At 38.8% G+C, this 14,346-nt stretch overlaps 1 protein-coding gene across 12 annotated transcripts in view; it reads left to right on the plus strand.

The window, feature by feature from the left end:
* The window catches only part of INPP4A (inositol polyphosphate-4-phosphatase type I A), an 89,977-nt gene that overhangs the window by 58,446 nt on the left and 17,185 nt on the right, over positions 1 to 14,346 (plus strand). For 5 of the 12 annotated variants that reach the window (XM_057422208.1, XM_057422209.1, XM_057422210.1 and 2 more), the window contains 5 exons: positions 2,285 to 2,468; positions 3,815 to 4,033; positions 5,317 to 5,455; positions 9,063 to 9,095; positions 13,464 to 13,636. In XM_057422208.1, coding sequence (XP_057278191.1) covers positions 2,285 to 2,468; positions 3,815 to 4,033; positions 5,317 to 5,455; positions 9,063 to 9,095; positions 13,464 to 13,636 — 748 coding nt within the window. Of the gene's footprint in view, positions 1 to 2,284; positions 2,469 to 3,814; positions 4,034 to 5,316; positions 5,588 to 9,062; positions 9,096 to 13,463; positions 13,637 to 14,346 lie in introns of all 12 variants that reach the window. The other 7 variants (XM_057422203.1, XM_057422200.1, XM_057422201.1 and 4 more) reach the window with 2 other exon arrangements.

A 14,346-nucleotide genomic window follows, 5' to 3' on the forward strand; every position in this document is an offset into this window, starting at 1 on the left:
TGAATTTCATTTCATCTGCAATGTTTGTTTGTAATGAACAGCAAGCTTCTTGGCTCTCTCCAAGCATAAGTTAGAAAGCTGTGGATCAGAACACAATTTTATATCTTTTCCTCTGTTATTTCCAGTGAAAACTACCTGGAGAGAGAAACTTACTACCAGAGATGGAAGATAATTCAGATAACTCTATGTATTTTTTAATCTTTATGGTGATAAATTGGGCATGGTTTATATTTTTGCAACCCATGTCTTCATTTAAACATTTTCACTTAAATTCTGTTTATTTGTCTTCATGTTGTGGTGTTCAGTGCTACAAAAAGGAAACATTACTTGATGGTTCAACAGTGCAGAATTTCTGCTCTAAATTACTTGTATTAGAGGTTGAACCCCTAATTCACTGGGAGTTAAGGCTGTGTTACAGTTTGCTGATACAGTACAATGAGAGCTGTTCATTTGAAAACGCAGTTGCAGGTTGGAAAGTAAATATATGTAAATTTTACACCAGAAATTTTACCCCTGATCATCCCAGCAAATGTTTGTGATTAAAAATGTAATAATTCTAAATCAGATCTCAATATGCTGCATGGCCTTTCCTGCCAAATACGTCTTTATGCATGTTAGCCACACTGTCGTGGAAAGAAATTGCTCAGAGGAATTGTCACTAACATCACCAGTCAATAAAAAGCATAAATCATGTATGCAACAAGTCCTAAAAGCTGAGATGAATTTACTGTATGGTGTAGCAGTACTGGGGAGTGGTTCTCTGCTCCACTCAGGTGGGTGACCAGAGGGACACAAATAAGGAACCTTTCAGGAATCACTTATGCATTATATCCTTTGAGAACAAATCCCTCATCTATTCTTATAATGGAGGTCAGACAGATACTGGGATTAAGCTTCACCCTTGCCTTAATATTAGCTAAGGGATGCGAATTGGTATTTGTGGTGATGATTTTAAAGCGTGCCCCACAGAACCCTCCTGTCTTATCTCACAGATACACTACAGAAATTAACAGCATTGCTCTAGGGGGTAGTAGGGAAATTCCTACTCCTACTGTGCCTGGAAAAGAAACTCCTCCCTATGTAGTCTTGTAGCTGTGTCAATTGACCAGTGCTGAGAGTGGTGCAAGCAGTAGGTTATTCTCTGCTGTCACTATGCTGAAGCCATTCATTACTGGAAATAAATTAATAAAATTAAGATACTATACCATTGGTGTATTATCATGCCATGTCATAAAAGGACATCACACTTGTTACAGCTGGAGCTGATGTAAAGGCCTGATCTTTTTATAGCTTTCCTATTGGGAGGATAAAACCAGCATACTGCTTGGCAAGGAGAATAGTGGTGGGTTGGTTCCAAATAGTTAACTAAGAGCACAACTTCAGTTTAAAGCCATTTTCTAAGCTAAAAGACAGCTTTTGTAAAAGGTTCTTCTCTGGTAGGATTAAATCACCCTTTAGAAGAGCTATTCTTCACAGAGGGAGTCCAAGCGTCTGTCTTGTAAGCAACTTCTGTAGACATCTAAATTTAGAGGACATAAAGTATAGTTTATTACCCTTACTATTTGGAAGAGGCCAAAATTTGGTACTGCTTTACATTGTTACAGCTGAGTTTATAGTAGGGACAGTTATATCATGTCCCTAGTTTAGTATAAGAAGTGTGTGCTAACAGAAGGTGCACCAAGGGCAGAGTCCTTGGGTTAGTCTGGAGATACACTTTGTTTTTATATATCATAAGATTGCTTTTGCTGGTGTAACTTGAATCAGGCCTGCAACAAGGGAAAAGGTACACTAGCAAGGATTTTTTGTTAATACCACAGTGTTTGCATTATGGATCTGGTGGCACTTCTGTGTTAGGAGTGCAGATTTTCTTTTCATAGCCCTAGTAGATACGTGATAAAACAGGTTTGTAAAACAGGCCCCATTGAAGTGTCTGTGTGATAAGGAGAGGGAGAATGGGGTAAGCTGTCTCGGCAAACAGTAATTCTGTATCCGATGGCAAGATCTATCACCCACATTCTCCTCAGCAAAACTGTCCCTCTGGTATACAAACTCTGCCCACAACCCTTTGGCATAAGGGATCAGTAAATCTTCATCTGAATGCTTTCAGTAAAGTCAGAGAAGGCTCTAGGATCATGTTCCTGCTGTGCAATTGCCCACTGGCCTTTCACTGTTGATTGCTAGTTTAGGTAAATTTTCGTTGTCTGCCATTAATTCCCCAGCATGCCACTGTAATGTGTGTACCTCTAGATCAGTTTTCTCCGTAACATCAGTCTTTCTTTTTCAGCACTTCAACAAGTTCCCAGTCTATAATATACATCCCACAGGACATTGTCAGAGCAAAGGAAATTATTGCACAAATCAACACCCTGAAAACGCAAGTCAGTTACTATGCAGAAAGGCTCTCAAGAGCTGCCAAGGATAGATCAGCTAATGGCCTTGAAAGAACACTTGCCATCCTAGCAGACAAGGTAGGAGAATAATGCATTTCCACACTAAAACACAGTGTATTTTTTTTCTCTGTCTGTAGTGGGTTTTCTTGAAATATCTGTTTTACCTTGTTCGGTAGTGTATTGTAATGTGTACAGGCCTAAAGAAAAAGCAAAGTCAGACTAGGCTTTGCAATCTGCTGCTTTTTATTTAGGTTGTCTGTTATTTTTCACACGCTTCCCTTCACCTCTTCTTGGGAGTGCAGTGGAGAGCAATGTCCTCTGGTTCACTCCATTCATCATATTCCAGAAATGTGCATTCTTCACTTTCTTTTATACTCTTTTCTGCATAACCACCTGGGGTTTTGTAATGTTCCTCCAAATCATCTGTCAAGCAGCAGCTACTGGGCAAAAGTTAATGAAACAATTCTGTATTTTTCTACTGGCAAAATAAGGAATAATGGTGACACAGCCTTTGCTTGAATTATAGTGATGTGAATCAGTTATTTCTTGATGAATGCTAACAGAAACCAGACTAGACCCACAACTGAACATGGTCTTATTTACAGGGACAAAAAAACCCAAATACTGTTACACTGATGTTTTCTATCCCTGAAACAGATCTGAAGGCTGTTGAATAGCAGTAATGGCCAAACAGTTTGCCATAAATTGTCCCAGTGGAAGGGATATGCATACAGCTTTGTAGAGTGCAAAATACAGTGTGACCCCATGTAAATGTATTATGTATTATATTTGCTCCAAATGAGTACAGTGTGTATAACTGATCTGTGGGTTTTTCGACAGCTGGACAACATGTATATATAATGTAGTAAGGGCTTGTTTGTAGTTATCTTAGTAGATGCGCAGACCAGATACTTTTCATATTCACATAACTTATAGAAATTCTTTAATACAACACCACTAAATAAGACAGGGAACAAGTTGCATTGACTGGTGGGTTATATTTTTAGTCCTCCTCTTATGTCTTGTTATGATTTCAGACAGCGTGGTGGAGGTCTAAACATGGGTTTTGGTGTGGCAACTATTGTATACGCTATAAAATTGTCTGCACATTGTTCTAAGCTTTTGTCTAATGAAGAGTGAGGTGCAAATAAAGATGAACAGCACACTTTGTGAGATTTTCAACTGCTGCAAGGCTAATACAGTAATACGACTTTGGAAATGTACCATTTGTGTTTGGGTGTCCTATATTGCTTTTTAAAGCCATTCAGTTAAATGATTGCAAAGGCACCTTAGGGACTCCTAAACAATGGTTACTTTCTTTTACAGAATACTAGTTCTTTTTTCTTTCTGTGAAAGAATATAGTATAAATGGTGTATCGAATAATGAAAAATAGTTAAAATGTGTGGGGTTTATTACTTTTTAGACCCGGCAACTTGTCACAGTCTGTGACTGCAAGTTGTTAGCAAATTCAATACATGGACTGAATGCTGCAAGGCCAGACTACATAGCTTCAAAAGCATCTCCAACCTCTGGAGAAGGGGAGCAAGTGATGTTGAGGAATGATCAAGATACGCTTGTGGCCAGATGGACAGGAAGAAATAGCCGATCTTCTCTGCAGGTGGATTGGCATGAAGAGGAATGGGTATGTTTGCTTAGTGGAGTGATGAATATTTTCTTCTTTTTATTTTTTGATTGCTGTGTTCTTTTGTCTATAAGCTCTTTAATTGCTCACCAGATACACATTGGGCAAGTGGTTTAGAGGTACTGGTCAACTAGCAAAGACATTGACTGTCCTGTGCTCTGTTACTCCTTGGCAGGGGGATAGAAACAGGCCTTAATAATATTTCCACATTTCCGAAACAGTGGAAATCATTACAGTAGGTGAATGGCATTTCTGAAGTCAGTTCCAAGGGAAAGTAAATAGCTTTTAAAGTAAAAACCTGACTCTATTACAAAGGGTATTTACAGTTCTCCAAAATAAAGCATAATTTGTGTGCATTAGCTATCCAATTCAGCCTTCCTGGTTTTTATTCTCATCTAAATATTTAGAACTTGCAGCCCAATTCTGTTTTAATTATGAACACCATTTTAATACTGCTTGAACAAAGTATTTAAATGGTTTTCCTCACCACGCTGCCAACTGAAATAAGAATTTGGCTGCTTAGATTCTGTCACTGTATAATACAAAAAGAAGTTAATGAAATCTCAAAAATTGTTGAAATTCATGAAAACAATTATATATCTATCTAGATATATATATATATATAATGAATGCCCCATTCCTGGCAGGTTGGACAAAGCCTTGGGTGACATGGTTTAGTGTGAGTTATCCCTGCCCCTGGCAGGGGGGTTGGAATTAGATGATCTTAAGGTCCTTTCCAACCCAAACCATTCTATGATTCTATATTGTGAAATACCAATTTTTAAATGAGATACAGGTCATTTTTTAAATAGATCCTTATTTTAATTATTTTGGCATACATTGACCTATAGTCAAACTCAGAGTAATGAGATATGAAGAAAGCCAATTCAGCTATTTGGATAGTAATACAATACAGTAATTTTATCTGTTATTCACTGTGTTATATAGGAAAAGAGATGTGTGATTGCATACAATTATTATGTCAAACATGAGTTTCAAGAATAAACAATATTGCCAGCTGGAAATTGAAATAGTTCAAATAATTGCTCAGCAAATTTACTTAGAAAATAGCTTTACAATTTGCCATGCAAGTCATGTTTGTACATATTCTTGACGTGCTGGTATATGTTATTTATATATCCAGAAATTGTGTACAGGATAGCCCAGAGGAAACTTCTCAGAGCAGTTGTGACTAGAATCACAGGAGAAAATACGTTGCCAAGGGATTTATTACCCAGTGTCTCTTTTCCTTTCTCAATTTAAAAAGAATGTTTTCTTTTAAGGAGAAAGTTTGGTTGAATGTTGACAAAAGTCTGGAGTGTATTATACAGAGAGTGGACAAACTTCTCCAGAAGGAGCGCTTGCAGAGTGACAGCTGTGAAGATGTTTTCCAGTGTGACGTCAGCTCTAGTAGCAAGAAAGGTAATCGGGACACTCGTGCCTACTGGATAAATCCAGAAGATTTAAATGAGACCTCATCATCCTCACCACCTTCATCATCCTCACCACCACCATCCACACCATCCTCTGCATGCCATTCTCTCAGAAAGACAAGTGCGTATGCCAGACACTGCTTCTCACCGCTGCTTTCTCCCTGCGTGCTGGCATCATCCCTAAGCCTGCGTTACATCCTTCCATGTGTTTTTAATTCAGTGGTGGTGTTAAGCACTGATGTCACACAGAAAGGGTTGGTGGTGTCCTGGGAGCTGCGAAGCTCCATTACTTATTTTGAAATCCTGATCCCACTGAAAACATTGCCAAATCCATTGATGACAGTCGCATTTGGTTTTCACTCTGGGTGTTTTAAGCTGGTAAAACAGGTGGTTGGGTTAGCATGTGTCAGACACCACCTCTGGTAGCTTTCCTGTTGGCTTCAGCTTCTTTGCAGCAATCAAAGCTTATTGCATCAAATCTCTATGAAAGATAAATAAAACATGAGAAAAGTGCAAGGGCAATTGGCAACACTAATGGTCCCAGCTGGACTGCCATAGCATAGGGGGGAGCCAGGCAGTCCCATTAGATGGAGCTGAATTCAGATGAGCCTACAGGATTTTAAAGCAGTTTTTAACCCAAATTGTCAAAAGCTGTAGGGCTGAGGCACTCAATTAGTTAGACCCTGGGTAGCTGGGAGATAGGAGTTGGCAATGCAAGCTCTCAGTGGAATAATCCTATCAAAATTTGAGGTAAAGTGGGTGCTGCATTGAATCCAGCATGATGCCATGATCATGTGAATGAAAGATATCCTTATCAGTTTAGGCTGACAATTTTGCAGTCATGCATTAGATTTCAGGATTATTTAATTTACATATGTACTTATTTGGCTTATTCTTACATTCTTTACATGTGGCCAGTATGATTTGGCCACTTAATAGAGCAGGTGTGCAAAGATAAACTCTAGTAAGATTAGTTTGTGTTTTCATTTTTTTTTTCCTGTTCTGTCTTATTGTTTGACGGCCCTTTGTCCCTTACGTGTGTCTGTGACTTCATGTCCATCCCATTATTAGTGTTGCAGTAGAAGGCAATATACTTTCGGGGGGGGGGGGGGGAAGGAGGAAGTTAAATGTTAATATATTTTTGTGTAGCGTTGTATCTCAAATGACCATGTTTTTCTAGATTAGACTGACATTTTTGTGTATTATAAAGGAACAGAAGAATTGGTTCTTGTTTCAGAATGCATTGTCTGTTAATCTTTGACTAAATTTCTTCTATCAGTTTGATACCTTTAAATGTTTTTATTTGCAGGCTAGTTTACATGAAGTTTTATACGTATGTACATGGGAGTTTTATCAGTAAACTTCAATGCAACTTCATATGAATGATTAAAAGTTGTGGATTTTCATATTTAAAAGAACAGGAAAAATCTGTGGTGGGTGACACCAAAGCTTTTGCCAAGATAATTTGATGCTGAAAGCATCTTAAAACAATAATTTTCTTTCATTTTCAGTCATACTTTTAAATCTACTTTAGAACTTGACACGCCACAAAAATTGGAATTAGCTGCACTTCTACTAAAGATTTTGTTTGTGCCAAGAGTTTCAGTAACCTTTCCTGCCTATTTCTCCAAATAGGGATGAATAATATCTTTCCTTTTAATCCGCAGAACCTGGAACACAAACATTAAATCAGGAAGTGTAGCAAGCTTTAAAGCTAACAAGTATGTTGCCATTTCCCAGTGCTCCGTAAGTGTAAGGACTAGATCTGATGTCTGACTGCCAACCAGTGTTGGGTGAATTTAACTTAAAAAATCCTGGAGAGGGAATCCTGTTTCTGAAGTATCTGGTGCAAACACTGTTGTAGGTCTTAATGAGTAATTTGAATTGCACTTGGGACGTTTATTGTAAACCAGGGTAAGCTGAATACTTGATTACATTCTCATCAGATGTAGTTCCTAATTAATGTATTTTTGAGAGACTTTAATACTATCAAGAAACCTGGTTTTACTGAAATCAGTGGGAATATTCCCATTGAGTTACTTCCCTTGACTCCACACCAAACGTCTCCTGTTAATTGCTTTTAAACTGAAAGAGAGTAGATTTAGACTAGATACAAGGAAGAAGCTTTCACAATGAGGGTGGTGAGATACTGGAGCAGGTTGCACAGGGGAATTGTGGGTGCCTCATCCCTGGAAACATTCAAGGCCAGGGTTCTAAACAACCTGATCTGGTTGGAGTTGTCCCTGCTCATTGAGGGGGTTGGGGTGGGGGGTGTATTAGTTGACCATTAAAGGTCCCTTCCAACCCAAACCATTCTATGATTCTGTGAATTCCCTTTCATTGTTACTTTCCACAGCTGATCATGGGAATAACTGAGGGACAAAGAAGATCCTTTCCCTGTGTTCAGAATCCCAACATTTTAAAGTTTTTCCTTGTCATGTATTCAAAGAACTAACACTTTTTTTCCATTAGTTTTTCCCAGTTTTGAATAAATTACACTGAGTGGCCAGAATTTTTTTGAAAGCAATATAAAACCCAGCAAACCAAGACAGTTTAAGAACTGGCAAGAGAGAGGCAGGACTTTAGAGGAACTCTGGAAATGAATGTTTGTGAAAGAAAATACTGCCTGAAATAGTAGAAGGGAGACTTCAGAAATTATTTTAAAATTTGTTTTTGTTATAGGCTTAGGTATTCATTACTAAAATTGCACGGGGACACACAGCTTCTTAATGAACATGAGCTTTAATTTACTGAGAGGTAACCTGAGAGGTTAGACAATCTGGGATTGTCTAACTCAGCTGATTGTCCTAATGCATACAATTGAACTTGATATTTTCTGTTGCTGTTTTCAAGTTCATAATTTATTGACTAGTGACCCTAGATATAAACAGCAGAAGTTTAAATCCTGTTAGCTTTATAAACTACTTTTCATTAATGCAAGACTTGCTATAACAGTGTATGTATTAATTTCTTTTACTGTTTGCATTGCACTCTAGTGTATTTTCATCTGACGGCTTGTTCCTCCCACTGAAGTGGGTGTGGAACACTCACAGGCTTCACTGGTGAGGTTTCAGCCCTTGATATAGAATCTGATGCTGTGTTAACAACCTCAGAAATTGTATAATGGAAATTTGTCCAAGAGAGTAAAGTACTGTTTCTTTATTACTCTTGTCTTGTGGGTGCTTTAATGTCATTTTCTGTTAAGTGCATTGAACTTACTGCTAATCTTTTGCTTTTCTGTTTAGCAGCCTTGCTGCCAGCTTATTCTATAATTGCACTAAACCAGTGAGTGGTTCTCAAATTGTGGATCACTGAGGGTTGACAGTGCCCTTGCTGGTAATCCACAGAGATCCCCTGAGCTAGCAGGTACTGGCTTTCCTCCAAGTTTCCATCCAGGTATTTCTCTGATCAGAAACAGTGGAGTGGAGGAGACAGCCCATGCCCTCAGTGCCTGCAGGCAAGGGGGTATCTCTGCTGAGCTCCTCTTCACTCAGTGAAAGTGTTTGAGAACCCTGGCGTTAAGCATTTGAGTTGCTTATATTTAAATCGTGTTGCTGCTCCTTAATCATGCATGTTGCCCCTCCATTTCTGTGCAGATTGCAGCCCCACTCCGGAAGAATCTGCCCCAGGTATGTGCATTCATGGCTTCTGCTTCTTCTGAAATTGCAGGGGTTTGTTCATAATTAACAACAAGTTCCTTGCTGTTAAGATTGAAGTGGTAATGCTCTGCAATATCACGTGAGTTACCTAAGCATATTGAGAAGTTACCATTTCCTAAATAATAGTGTAAGGGGGTATCTGTTAACTTCTCATGCCCAGGTGTGTAAGAGCACTTGTTCCTGGTCTCTTTGGTTTCTCCAGTCAATGTGTTTTAGTAAACTGTTGAAGGTGACAATGATTTGAGGCCTGTTCCAAATGACGCTGGAGTATGTGGGAGTCTGACATTTCACACATTTCAGACATACCCTTTCATATGTGCTGTTGAGGTGGCCTTTCTGAATGAGAACTCAAGCAGAACATGGAGCAGTCAGCAACACTGATGGAAAATCTTTGTTGTGGGTACAACCCAAGCAGTATTGGGCACTGCAAGTCTAATGGTTCAGGATGCAGAATTTAGGAGACTTTTATCCCATTGTTAGCCTTCTTTCCTCTGTCCTTGTGCTTCCACACAGTTGCATTGCATTTCTAAGTTCTGAATAATGTGCCTCTGTAATATTGCTCTCTCCCAGCCAGGTGGGTGTCATTTTGGCCATTTGAGAGTAGTTTAATCTGAGTTCAATCTTTGAACTGTTTCAGCATGGGCTGCTTGGTTTATTGGTGAAACCAGTAGGAAATAAAGCCCCAGTTCAAGTATGATTTTCATCTTCACAAAGTATATTCATATATGTTCACATAATATATTCATATAAATATTCTTCTCAGCTACACAACTCGACTCCTATCACTGAGAAAATGTTTTCAGTTAACAAAAAGACTCCCCAGGTTTTTAATTCTTAGAACACCCCTTTAGTTTCTGCGATATTTTTAGTGCATAAATGAATGTTATATATTTATTTTTAAGGTGGGAGTCACCAAAAGCAGTTAGGTCCCCCTAGCTGCGTACCCAGATATCCCCAAAACTGCGTCTTAAACTTCAGTGGCTGAAGCTGCACTGTAATGGAGCACTTAATGCCTGCTTCCCTTTGAAGCTAAATGTGATGCAATTGTGTGCTTAATGGGTTGCTGATTATGCTTTACTGATCAGGGCTAAGCAACTACCACTTAATTAACAAATATCTCCTTTAGATACCATGAGTCCTTGCAACCATGACCTAAACCAAGGGCAACTGTGGGTAGCCAGTACTTTGATTTATGGATACTAGGCAGTTTTTAATGTAAAAAGACTAAGAATATCTTTTCAGAGCTCTGGAGGACAGTTACTTTAATACATTTTTTGTTGCTCTGTAGGAGAGAAACTGGGGGGAAAAAAGGCAAAAGCTTTTCCCAGCTGACATTACATCCTTGATTTATACCAGCTTTATGTATTATGTTAGACATAATAGAATGCATAAAACAAGACACTTGGGATTTTTTTTTTGGTGTACAGTCAGAGAAGGTCCACTGTGTGAGCTCATAGCATCCCCCCCTCCCTTCCTTCTTCCCTCACTCCCTCTCTGCCGTTCTCCTCCCTGCTTTTCAAAATGCTGCATTTCAAAGTGTGTATTAAAGTATGACTTTGGTCAGCAGCAGTCATAAGAAAAGTGGCAAAGACATATGGGGCCACATCTGGCACTTATTTACCAGCCAGAATTCAGTTGTAGCTGTCTGAGTGGAAACTGCAGGACTTCTCTTGCTGTACAATATAAAGTGCCTAAAGCAAATGACAGGCATCCTGCTGGTTTGCACTCTGCCAGTTTTTAAATGGAATAACTTCTAACATGAACTAGAAACCTCTGATAAAAAAGTGCGATTTGTGGCCCAGACATACCAACAGCTAGCTTGGACTAGGTCTCTGGCTGTTTTAAATCTGTAACACCTTGTTACATCTTTGTTGTTTCAGGCCCTATGCCAAATCATCCTACCTATGGATCTATCCAGTGGAGTCAGTAATAGTTTATATCGCAGAACATAACAGCAAAGCTCAGAGTAGATTTCACATTAGAACTGGTGCCTCTTGGTGTTTGAAGGTGCCCTTGGTTGATTTGATAGAAAATACTCTTTCAGTAATAAAGTTCTGTTAAGAAAAATAATGAGGGGAAGACAGAAGGACAGGGAAATGAAGGTGAAAGGTAAGCACTTAAGAGTCCTTTGACATTTGTTTGAATGCTGTCAGTGAAATGTTCCAACTTAATTTGAGCCAAGGAGTGCAACTCCTTTTATTCCTGTTTACTGTTGATAGAAACTACCATCGACTAAAAAATTGAAAGAACACAGGTGACACCTGTGGCGTAGGTAGCAAAAAAGCATTTAGAATTTTGCAGACTGACAAGGGCTTGTTTTTATCATGGCCAAAATCTTAAACCAAGAGAATACACAGCGCAGAGGATTTTTGCTCATTACCCTGGATGAGCCACTGCACTGAATGTGAGTGTTGGGAGGAAAAAAATCATCTAATAATTGCTTTATCTTCAGACAAGCTTGTGTACCATCAGTGTGCTTTATGATCACCACAGATAAGGATACCTTTCAAATGAAGTGCTGCTAGACGCACTATAATTGTAAATCTCCCCTGAGAAAACTCATATACATGAGTTACACACTTGAGTATACATGTATACACATATGTATACCGAGGCAATGAGATGATGATGTGCTGGAAGATATTTTCAGTTCTTTTTGCCATTCTCATTTGTTTATAGAAAAGCTCTTAAATGCAGTAAGAGAAACACTGTTTGTATCATATGTGTTTTGCTTTTTAAGTGTTCATGGGGTCATATTATGGCATCTGATTTATTTTGAGAGAAAATACTTCGTAGAATATAAAAGACAAGCTGCAATTCCTTACCTGTTCTTTTGATGTTTCCTGCTTTTTTCTTGGCAATGGAACAGAGCCAAACAGTTTCCCCTTTGTGTAGTTTATTAGGTTATCTATCTACTGCACAGAACAAAAGCAAAAAGGATAGTTTTGGTAATCTTGTCAGTTATGTTTCTGTTAGCAGACTTCCAAAGTTCACCTCATTGGCTGCTTATCAAAGAAATGTTCGTTATTACTAGCTCGTAGTCATGCATTTGAGTCAAAATCCCAAACAACTTCCTTTCAGGGGCCTGAAGTGCCCCATTCATGCAGGTTCTGATCTGTACATTGCCTTGTTCCTACAGGCAATCAGAATGGGCGTTGTGTTTGTTCTGTTTGTGAGCTCCAGTGCTTTTTAGAAATAGAACACACTGTCCTTCCCTTTAAAAAGAGAGGTGTTTTTCTGTTTCAACTTCACCTTACTTAAGTAGGGCAAAACCAAAGCACTGTCCTATTTTCTTTTTATGTTGCAGACAGAATGGATTTTGGTATAGCATCTGAGTAACTTTTCATACAGTCATAGAAATGTTGGGTTTTTTTAATTGGTATTTGATTAAGACAGAAGATGAAAGAAGGAAAGAAAAGAAACTGAGCTTGTGGGGCATTTTAAGGCAGAGCAGTCTCTTAGAGAAAAGGAAGGGCACAGTGTTTGGTATACTAAAATAGGACTTTGGCAACCCAGTTTCATTTCTGTGCTTCTTGTTTAGGACCTTGAACAGAGTCCCTCTGGGATGTAGCTTGTGTGTTTCAGTGAAAGTCAAGGTCTGAACTACGTCCAGTGATCTGGCTAACTCCCATTTTAATCCCTTAGTGTTTCTTGCTAGCTAGCTCTAAGCCTTCAAAGCAACTCAGCAGACAGAGGACACTTAAAAGAGTACCTACATGAGTTTTTTCACCTCTGTGCCTTATTAGTCCTTTGTCGCAAATCAGAGATAAGCATTGTCTTACCTCACTGAGGTGCAACAAGGATCAATAAGATGGTGAGGCAGTTGAATGATACACCTATGAGTCCACAAAAAAAATTCAAAGGCAAGATATTTGGGAGAAATCTCATTGACAGAAATGGCTAAGCAGATGTTCACTATTTCTGTTATATGATCGACTTCACAGTGTCTGTCCATGGACACACTATGAAAGGGTATGTTTGAACAGGCACACACAGTTATATACACTTGTGTATATAGATATTCATGTTTCTGTTATGCTTTCCAAATCAACTATTATATAGCCTGTTCTGTGGGCACAAATCTGGGAGCTATTCCAGTCAGGAAAGTCACAACAGCCTTGCAGAGTAGAATTCTCCATATTTTCCTCATGTGGTAACCACTCTGTAAGATTACTTGATTAATAACAAGCAGGGAGTAACCATCAGCCAAAATAAAACAAGCCCTAAATGTGAGTTACCAACAACTTCAACTTGCAACATGAAGTTTCTTCTTAATGCATGTTTGTTTGTTTCAAATAAAGTACTTACAGTGCTGCTATTTTATTTTCTTTTAACCAGGTGAATGGAGCGAAGCTCTTTATCCCTTGTTGACAACACTCACAGACTGTGTAGCCATGATGAGTGACAAGGCAAAGAAAGCCATGGTCTTTTTATTAATGCAGGACAGTGCCCCGACAATAGGGCTCTGCCTGAGCCTTCAGTATCGCAGGGATGTTGTCTTCTGCCAAACTGTAAGCAAGCAAATATGGATGATTTGATTGCACTTTGACATGTTGGTGGGGTCTGTATGAAATCTGAAAGAGTACTGTTTTCAGAATTTTTCTTATCTGTTCTACTCTCAGGTTTAACACTGTGATCTCTTCTCACAGGACATCCTGTCCTTATTGGTCATTTACATTCATTTGACAATATATAACTGAAATGCCCCCTTGGATATATGTTCACTATTGTAAACAAAAATTATTCCAGAACTAGTGAAAGTATACTGCTTCCTATATACTGTTTTGCCTTCTAATGCCACCAAACTAAAACCAGAAGATGGAAAGTGTACTCCCTCAGTTACCTTTTGTTGTTTTTTTGCATTGAGAAAACCAACAGCACCTGTAGTAGCTAAGGAGAGAAGTCTAGCTACAGGGAGGGAAATGAGTGCTGAGTTTCTTTTCCCCAGAAGTTCTCTTTCTGGGCCTGCTGGGGTTTCTTTTACTGATTAGCAGATGGCTGCACTAAAAAGCCTTCCACATTTCTTCTGCCCACTACATTTCTGTAGTGTGTCTACTTCCCTGTGAAATCAGTATCTCATTCGTTTATTTCAAACATCTTAACTCTTGGACATTGTTTGTCTGTCTCATGTAATGTCTCACAGAAATAAATTCAGGGATTTTTTCTATGCAAAACCCACTTCATAGTGCAGATAACTTTTCAACTCGGTGTTTTGGTTATG

This window comes from Pezoporus wallicus, unplaced genomic scaffold (assembly GCF_028554395.1).
Source record: "Pezoporus wallicus isolate ANWC-B61680 ecotype Strahan unplaced genomic scaffold, APGP_CSIRO_Pwel_v1 contig_5785, whole genome shotgun sequence".
NCBI lineage: Eukaryota > Metazoa > Chordata > Aves > Psittaciformes > Psittacidae > Pezoporus > Pezoporus wallicus.